The following is a 9,028-nucleotide window of genomic DNA, read 5'->3' on the forward strand; positions in this document are numbered from 1 at the left end:
CAGGGCGCTCCGAGCATCACCGCGATGAGACGACGCCCGGAGCAACCCGGAGCGGACCTGACCGAGACGATGCCCGGAGCGCTCCAGGCATCACCTCAGAGCGCCGGGGGCGGGGCAGCCCCTCCCCGCGACGATGCCCTGAGTGGTCCAGGCATCCCCTCCCCGCCGTGACGGGGCGGCCAGTCCCCTCCCCGCATCCTCCTCACCGCGCCGGTGCCGCCGCGCTCCTCCCCATCCCCATCCCCGCCGATAAATACCGGCTCCGGGGCATCGCCCCGCCGCAGAGCGGGGTTCTCTCCTGTCCGCAACCATGAGCTCGTACGGCTACGACCCGTTCTTCCCGTCCTACAAGCGGCGGTACGCGGAGAGCCCGCGCATCCACGTGTCGGTGCGCAGCGCCGGCGGCTTCGGCTCGGCTCGCTCCGCGTACTCCAGCCTGTCCGCGCCCGTGTCCTCCGTGTCCGTGCGGCGCAGCTATGCCACATCCAGCGCCTCGGGCTCCCTCCTGCACTCGGTGGACAGCCTGGACCTCAGCCAGGTGGCCGCCATCAGCAACGACCTCAAGTCCATCCGCAGCCAGGAGCGGGCGCAGCTGCAGGACCTCAACGACCGCTTCGCCTGCTTCATCGAGCGCGTCCACGAGCTGGAGCAGCAGAACAAGGTGCTGGAGGCCGAGCTGCTGGTGCTGAGGCAGAAGCACGCCGAGCCCTCCCGCTTCCGCGCCCTCTACGAGCAGGAGATCCGCGAGCTGCGCTTGGCCGCGGAGGAGGCGACGAGCGAGAAGCAGGCGCTGCAGGGCGAGCGGGAGAGCCTGGAGGAGACGCTGCGGGGGCTGCAGGCTCGCTACGAGGAGGAGGTGCTGAGCAGGGAGGACGCCGAGGCGCGGCTGCTGGAGGTGCGCAAGGGCGCGGACGAGGCGGCGCTGGCGCGGGCGGAGCTGGAGAAGCGGGTGGACAGCCTGCTGGACGAGCTGGCCTTCCTCAAGAAGGTGCACGAGGAGGAGCTGGCGGAGCTGCAGGCGCAGATCCAGTACGCGCACCTCTCGGTGGAGATGGACGTGTCGGCCAAGCCCGACCTGTCCGCGGCCCTGCGCGACATCAGGGCGCAGTACGAGAAGCTGGCGGCTCGCAACATGCAGAACGCCGAGGAGTGGTTCCGCAGCCGCTTCACCGTGCTCAGCGAGAGCGCTGCCAAGAACACCGACGCCGTGCGGGCCGCCAAGGACGAGGTGTCCGAGAGCCGCCGCCTCCTCAAAGCCAAGACGCTGGAGATCGAGGCCACCCGCGGCATGAACGAGGCGCTGGAGAAGCAGCTGCAGGAGCTGGAGGAGAAGCAGAGCGCGGATATCTCCGCCCTGCAGGTGATGGAAGGGAGGGGGGGTCGGGGATGGGGGGGGTCTGCAGGTGAGGGACCTCAAGGTGTGAAGGGTCCCCGCAGGTGGAGGGGGTTTGTGGGTTTGAAGGGGGAGGTTGTCAGGAGCATCCCGGAGATGGAATCCCAGAGATGCTCCTGCTGTACCTCTGCCGCACCCGAGTTATCCCAAAATTGTGATGCAAAATGCCCCAGAGCTATAAATACCGTGGATCCATCTGATCCTGGACATGGGGCATTGCTGCCAGCTCGTGCCAGGGCTGTGTTGTGTGTCTAAACTGGGAGGTGTCATGAAATCGTTGTGCCAAATGCCCCAGAGCTACTAAGAATGGATCTGTAAACCAATACAGCTTTCACCAGATTCTTATTAAAAAATCCCATAGAATTGTAGAATATCTGGAGTTGGAAGGGACCCACAAGGATCATCGAGTACAACTTGGTGGATATCCTTAATAATAATAAAAAAAAAGTTAAGCTAAAAGTAGAGAAAGAACAGAGAGGCTAAAACCCAAATGAAATTATACACAGATTTCATGTGGACTCTTTATGGCAAATAGCAGTGGAGATACAGGGGTGGGAAAACCCTGCCAGGGAAGGCATTAAATGTTGCCTTTTTGGCTCAGGGTGGAGTGGGAGCTGTCCTTTTTTTTTTTTTTTTCTATCTGCTAGAGGAAGATTAAATTAATGGGATTGGGGAAATCCAGTGTAATTATTGCTAGACTTGGAAGAATTGAGAATTTTGTGCCGTTACACTCGACAGGACACGATCAACAAATTAGAGAACGAGCTGAGAACCACAAAGAGTGAAATGGCTCGGTACCTGAAGGAGTATCAGGATCTGCTCAATGTGAAAATGGCCCTGGACATCGAGATTGCAGCTTACAGGTACGGTGGGGGATGTTTCAGGGAGCCAGAACTCGGATCAGATTCCCATTCTCTTCCAGAGAATCCACGTTACTTGTCATTCCTCCAGCAGGAATTTCCATGGATAGGTGTCAGGGTTTAATCAGATTCTCTTTGTTTGTTGTGCTTTGGGAGAAACTGGGATATTTTGTTTGTTTGTTTGTTTGTTTGCTTTTGAGGGAAAATTCTTTCAAGCAGAATTTTCAGTGAGTGCAATAGTCTGGATGTATATACATCCAGAATTTTTACCTTTGGCAATCCATGATCTCCCTTCTCCATCTTCCCACATAAAAATACCCACTCTCTGCTCAGTGAAGAGATTTTTGTAGCAGTGCAACTTCTCAGTGCAGATTTCTGGCTCTCAGAGATCCCTCGAATGCCCCTGAAGAGCATAGGCTTTGTTTCCCGCTTGCAGATCTGCCAAGGGAATATCTTCACTTGCTGCTGGATGGCTGTGGGATGGTTTGTCCCAGCTCCTGCGAGGCATTTCTGATGCTGAAGCAGAGTTTCTGGGAATGCCACAAGGGGGAATACTGAGGAAGCCAACAGAGAAGGGTTAGAGCAGCTAAACCTCAAATGGTTGGCTCTGCCTCGCTCTGGGAAACCCTGCAGGCTGCCAAACTACTCCTCTGACTTCACCTGCTGTAGGAACCTGATTTTAGAGGGCTTTTTCCTGTCTCTTCTAGCGAGGAAAAATGTAAATTCATCAATCATTCCAGGAAGGCAGTGTAGCACTGCCCCAAGTTATTAACTCAGGGCTAACTCTGCACTCCTCAAGCCTCAAAGCACCCCACTTTCCTGCTCTGTAGCTGCACCTGCTGCAGAATAACCCAGCCCTGTATATTTATTTTTTTTTCCCTGCTAGGAAGCTGCTGGAAGGGGAAGAAACCAGGCTGAGCTTCACCAGCGTTGGCAGCATCACCAGTGGCTACACCCAGAGTGCCCCCAGCTTCGGCAGATCTGCCTACACCGGCCTCCAGTCCAGCTCCTACCTGATGACAACACGAGCCTTCCCCACCTACTACTCCAGCCACGTGCAGGAGGAGCAGATTGAGATAGAGGAGACAATCGAGGCTGCCAAGGCAGGGGAGGCCAAGGCAGCTCCTGCAGAAGAGGGTGAGGAGGAGGAGAAGGAGGAAGGCGAGGAAGAAGCGGGAGGAGAAGAGGCTGAAGAAGAGGAGGAAGGTACTTACAGCTCCTTTCAGATCCCTTCCTTTCTCCTTTCAGATCCTTTCCTTTCACCTTTCAGATCCCTTCCTTTCTCCTTTCAGATCCCTTCCTTTCTCCTTTCAGATCCCTTCCTTTCATGCTTCACCCTGCTGATCCGGGATGAAACTCAGAAATCCCAGTTATTAATGATTAAACCTCTTCCCTTTCCCTCTGGTGGGGGGATTAAGCATTTAAGCAGCAAAGTCTGAGCGTTGGGTGCAAGATAAGGTTAAATCTCTGATGTCAGGCAGGGGATGGGGTTCCAAAAAGCAGAGTGGGGATGCTCAGGTGGCAGCAGAGCAGCACTGAGCTGTTAGGCACCCTCAGAAAGGAGGGACAAGGACACCCTGAGCTAAATATTAATTCCCAGAGAGTAGCCTGGAATAATGGGAACAGCAGCTGATGTCTGTGGATGGAATCACCGGGGTCAGTGGGTGGCAATGTCACATATCTGAAGTGCTCTGGTTGCCACTGAGCTATTCGAGGCACTTATTAGCATAAAGATTAATTACAATGATTAATTACAACTGGAGAGCGACAGGATTGCTCTTTGTACCCACGTTTTTGAACAAAGCTTTAAGCAGTGAGTCCAGAATCAATATTTTTTTTTTTTGAGGCCATGATTTTTTTAGTGAAGTGTTGCCCTCCTCCTGAAATGCAGGAGCTGTGCAGTTTTGTTGGGGGTGGGAGGGTGTGCAGGTCCACTGGCTCCCATTAAATTGAGATGGCTCCACAGAGGTGAAAATATCTTCCTTCTTTTTTTTTTTTTTGTCTTCCAAAGGTGCAAAGGAAGAATCTGAAGAAGCCAAAGAGGGGGAGGAGGAGGAAGGAGAAGGGGAAGAAACAGCAGCTGAAGAAGGGGAGGAGTCTCAGGAAGCTGCTGAGGAAACTGGTGAGGAGGAAAAGGAAGAGAAGGAAGAGAAAGAAGCAGCAGGAAAGGAGGAGAGTGAAGTGAAGAAGAAGGCTTGATTGGTTTTTTTGAGGCAGCTTTGCTTCCCATCAGGCCAACAGAATACAAATGATGATTGACTGAGCTAAAATTGCAGTCCCACATATTAAATTCAGTGACCACTGGGGTTTAAAGTTAATGATTATGATGTTTCTCTCTGTGCAGAGTCTGAGTTTGCTTGCAGAGCACCCACTGGCTTGTTCCCTGAGTGCTGCATGGTCTCCACGGATGAATTCAGGGCTTCTGTCTTTCCTGGGGGATCCAGAACCTTAACATTTAAAAATGAAGGGGGGAGGGGTGTGATAAATTTAAAAAAAAAAAAAAAAAAAGTCCTGGGAATGAGAGTTACCTTTAACTTGCATTTAAAATAATTATGGAAACCTTGGGTGGGTGGAATAATGGAGGCTTCAATAAGTGCAATAAAGCTAAGTCAATAAAGAAATGCTTACCTGGAGTGCTTGTGTGTGTCTTGTGTCACTGAGATCCTCTTAAAAGGTTGGTAAAGGGCTGTAAACCACTTATTTTGGAAGTCTGTGTGACAGGAAAAGGGGAGGCTGGTTTGTTCCTGGAGGAGATTCTTGGGGGAACAAGAGCTGGGCCAAAGCGTGCTGATGGAGATGTAAAATTGCATTTTTGTGCTGATCTTGTGGTATCTATTTATCTTCACTGGCTCTCCCCGGTGGCTTTGTCCAGAGAGAAAGAGAATCTTTCTCTTTTATACGAATTTTGTGGTGTTCCAAAGGCATCATCTCCCTTTTCAGTGCTGGAAGAGCCACGAAGAAGATAATGATGGGTGAGGGAAGCACTTAAAATCAGAAGCTGTGGCTGCCCTGGATCCCTGGAAGTGCCCAAGGCCAGCTTGGAGCAACCTGTGCTAGTGGAAGGTGTCCCTGCCCGTGGCAGGGGGTGGCACTGGATGGGCTTTAAGATCCCTCCCAACCCAACCCATTATTCCATGACATACCCACCCCACTGCTCCATCCTGCCTTTCTCCAAGCACTCTCAGCTTTAACTTTTCAACACTTGATTTTTCTTGATTTTGCAGATAAACCCTCCCTTCTGTTCACTCAGCCCTTCGTGCCCCCCCCCTCTCACTTCGGGGAAAAGCAAAACACCCTCCCAGGTGTCACCAGGGGATGCTCCAGCAGCAAACACACCTCTCCCCGCAGCTTCCCCCGCCCCATCCCGGCTGCTCCCTGTGGATGGAGCATTCCTGGGGGATGAGCTTTCCCAGCCCTGCAGGAGCTGCGAGTCAGCCGCGGGCAGGAGCTGCAGGCAGGGATGGGCAGGAGCTGCAGGCAGGGATGGGCAGGGCTGACCGGCCCGTCTGGCACCCCCCCCCCGGGCCCGGGAAGTGCTGGCAGGGAGGCTGCAGCTCCGGTTTCTTGTGCCGAGGCGCTCCCGGGGCTCTGGGATGGATCCTGCTGCCAACAACCCGCTCGTACCTCGGGAAAGCGGGAGCCGCTTTGACGCAATGCAGTAAAAGCTGGCAGAGGGAGGCTGGGGAGGAACTTTAACCCCAACTTGCAGCTGCAAAGTAGAGCCAGGGGTGCCCCTGGAATTTTGGGGGGCTGGCTCAGGGGGAGGTCCCATCCCAAGGAGCACAAATGCACGGAGGTCCTGGATGCTTCCCTTGAGATTCAGCCCCCAGCCCTGAACTCAGCCAGGGGAACACCCTGGGCGGGGAGAACATCCAGATCCTGACCCTTCTGGGGGCTAAGGGATGGACAACTCATCCTTTGCTGCCTTCCTGGATCAGTCCAGGGTGGTTTAACCCTGAGCAGAGAAGGAGCAAAGCCCACATGGGAATGAGGGAAGTGCAGCCCCCGACGCCTGGAGAACGTTCTAGTGCCTGGCTCAGCTCCCTGGCAAATGCAGCCTATCTGTGTTTTGTAACACTTCCCAGCTTGTTTCCACCTGGAATTTAGTTTTGGGAGGCTGAAAACATCTTCCTTGTAGCATCTCCACCACGCAGGACAGTAAAAAGATCCTGTTTTAGAGCCCTGGAGTCACAGGGGCCTTGATATCCCACCTTAAATTAAGACTCACAAATCTCCACTCCAAATTCCTTTAATTATTGTTTTCCCCTTCGTGGACTTTTGTATTATTTAATGAACTTCCCTGCCTGAAAATAATTATTCCCTTCACTGGTTATGTGCAGTCTGGAGAAGTAATTGGTGCAGAACAGGCAAATGACATCCTATTTCTGCATCTCTGCCCGGGAATTCTGCTCTCTTTTGAAACTCTTTGATTGCAGATGTCAGTAGACAAAACCTCTTGGCACCATGAAATATTAATCAGTTCTTATAGTTCTATAAACATCCAGAGAAGTGTGTTAACCACTTGCTTGGTTCTCTTAGGATTTGGTGGAAACATTTGCAGTGGGAAATGGATTAAATTCACAAATTTTCGTGTGTTAGAGCAGAGGGGGGAAAAAAACCCCTGCAGTTGTGGGTATAACTAAAAGCTGGGATATATTCTGGGTGGGAGAGGGGGAAGAAATGAGGATACTGTGGTTTGTGTCAGGGGGTAGTTTGCTTCCCACCCAGGTGGGTTCCCAAACCCACCCCCCTGTGCAGGGAACTGCCAAGGTGCAGGTAGGAGCAAACCAACCCAAACCCCAGCTCTGGGCTCCCTGGGGCTGGGTCCTACCAGAGCTGAAGAGAAAAGAGTGAAAAAGAAGCCTAAACCCAAAAACCAGGCGGGTTGGGATCCTCCCTGTCCCTTGTAACCCACATTAACAGTGTTGATGAGCTGCCATCAACGTTTAATTCACAGTGCAAGGTGACCCTTCACCTCCCTGCTGAAGATGCCCAACTTTCCAAGCTGGTTTGGCACTTTGGGGTGTTGAAGCAGCTTCTAGAACTTATTTGGAAGCACATAAACATAATTTTAGCATGAATATTGGCCTCTGCTTTAGGTCTTGGGTGTAGTGGTGGCGTTCCTTTGTTCAGATCCAAGAGAAAAATCACTTGGGTGCTCCCAAACCTTTGGGAATTTCTGTATTTCAGCTTTAATTAAACCTCACTCAGCCCCCCAAGCTGGTGAGCCCAGATTTCCATTATTGACACCAGCAGGAGAAACATCCCCTGCTTTGCTGCACAAAGGCACCCTTGGATTTATTTGAAGGCTTTATCTGCTGTGGACTTTTTTTATCACTCCTCCAGTGAAGAACAGGCTGAAGCCTCACAATTAAAAGCTGCTTGATCTTCAATTATTGATAAAGAATTGGAAGGAATATGAAAATCACAGGGTTGAATCAGACCCTCAATTAGCTGACAGATTAGAGGGCAGTCCTTGTCCTGACCCCAGGGTTAAGAATGATTTGCATTTCTTTGTTTGCTGGGGGAGGTGGGGCATCCTCCCTGCTCTTCACTTTTCCTTTGGAAATGTAAAAGAAACCCAACATGAATCCCATAACAACCTCTTATTTCCCAAATTGGAGCTGGGGGCCTTCCTCTTCTTCCCTTTGTTTCGTTTGTCTCCATTTATTTTCCATTTAGAGGAATTTGATTTTAGAATTCCCTGCTCAGAAGCAGATTGATCAGTTGGGAGAATTAAGAAGGATGTTCCCATACAAGGAGTGCAAGAGGGGGCAGAATAATCATAAATAACCCCTTTTTGATGACCTCAGAGTGCCTTGGTTGAGTTTCTTTAATGGGTCTTGGCACACTTAAGTGACAAACTGGTACCACAACCAGCTGTGGCTCACACAGGTTATCTCCCCAGGGGAAAAAAAAAAAATCAAGGAATTATTTGAAAATTGCCACCTCTTTAAGGCTCTCCTGCCACGTGGAGGTTGGTGTGCAAGGAGCAAAATGATACTTAGAGCAGATTTTAACAGTTTTAGACTTAGCCCAAGCAGGACTGATGGCTTGGACACCTTCCCCTTCCCAGCGACTGCAACCCCTCTGAGCCCCTCAAGGCCAGACAGAAGAGTTCAATGGATTCCTCTTTACGCCAGAAAACAGGGGATAATGGTTCTCAGGTATTTAAACCAACTATTTGTGTCATGTTACAGGAAATTTCTAAACCTTCCCGAGTCAGAAGGGACCCACAGAGATCATCAAAGCCCAACTCCTGGCAAAAAAGAGAACAGTAAGGAAAAAAAAAAACACAAAACCCCAAGTTCTCAAGCCCTCCAACTGCATTCCCAGCCAGCACAGAGCCCCAAACTTCGGGAAGGGCTGGAATTGGGGGGGAAAAAAAAAAAAAAGAGCCACCAGACAAGTCGTGTTCTCAGTATTGACCTTTATTGAGCAAGAACTGCTGTGACTGTTTTACATCGAACAACGAAAGGTTGCGCACTGTGCATGTCAACGAGGTTCTCCCACGAGCAAAAGTCCACCCTAATTGCACCAGTGAGGTAAACATAATTATTTATAAGTAGCTTTTTTTTAATTATTATTATTATTATTAATTTTATTTTTTTAAGGCTAGGAGAGTTCTGGTTCTCATGAATATCCTACCACTGTTTTCCTGTTTGGTTTTGTGGTTTTTTTTTTTTGGCTCAGTCGGTTCTTTTGCATAATACATCTTAAAAGTCGTCCCTCAGACACGTCCTCCCTCCGACAGCAGCTCAGGAAAATCAGAAAA

The 9,028-nt window shown here is 50.9% G+C and overlaps 2 protein-coding genes across 2 annotated transcripts in view; one reads left to right on the top strand and one right to left on the bottom strand.

Annotated features, from left to right (window-relative positions):
* Positions 1-286: 286 nt before the first annotated feature.
* NEFL (neurofilament light) lies at positions 287-4,886 on the top strand. Its single transcript, XM_027905136.1, has 4 exons — positions 287-1,360; positions 2,132-2,256; positions 3,140-3,459; positions 4,265-4,886. The coding sequence occupies exons 1-4, from the start codon at positions 311-313 to the stop codon at positions 4,450-4,452; spliced, it is 1,683 nt and encodes a 560-aa protein (XP_027760937.1). The 5' UTR covers positions 287-310; the 3' UTR covers positions 4,453-4,886.
* NEFM (neurofilament medium) overlaps positions 2,414-9,028 on the bottom strand; it is an 11,862-nt gene continuing 5,247 nt past the window's right edge. Inside the window, exon 4 of the mRNA XM_027905135.1 lies at positions 2,414-2,444. The gene's annotated coding sequence lies outside the window, so the exon portion shown is untranslated. The remainder of the gene's footprint in view (positions 2,445-9,028) is intronic.

This window comes from Empidonax traillii, unplaced genomic scaffold (genome assembly GCF_003031625.1).
Source record: "Empidonax traillii isolate 1590-97213 ecotype Southwest subspecies unplaced genomic scaffold, ASM303162v1 scaffold1124:size387931, whole genome shotgun sequence".
Taxonomy (NCBI): domain Eukaryota; kingdom Metazoa; phylum Chordata; class Aves; order Passeriformes; family Tyrannidae; genus Empidonax; species Empidonax traillii.

What these genes read in the sequence shown, in the direction of transcription:
- NEFL (XM_027905136.1), top strand. Translation starts at nt 311, where the DNA reads ATGAGCTCGTACGGCTACGACCCGTTCTTCCCGTCCTACAAGCGGCGG. An exon ending in ATCGAGATTGCAGCTTACAG is followed by an intron (nt 2,257 to 3,139) that starts GTACGGTGGGGG and finishes TTTCCCTGCTAG; the next exon opens with GAAGCTGCTGGAAGGGGAAG. An exon ending in GGCTGAAGAAGAGGAGGAAG is followed by an intron (nt 3,460 to 4,264) that starts GTACTTACAGCT and finishes TGTCTTCCAAAG; the next exon opens with GTGCAAAGGAAGAATCTGAA.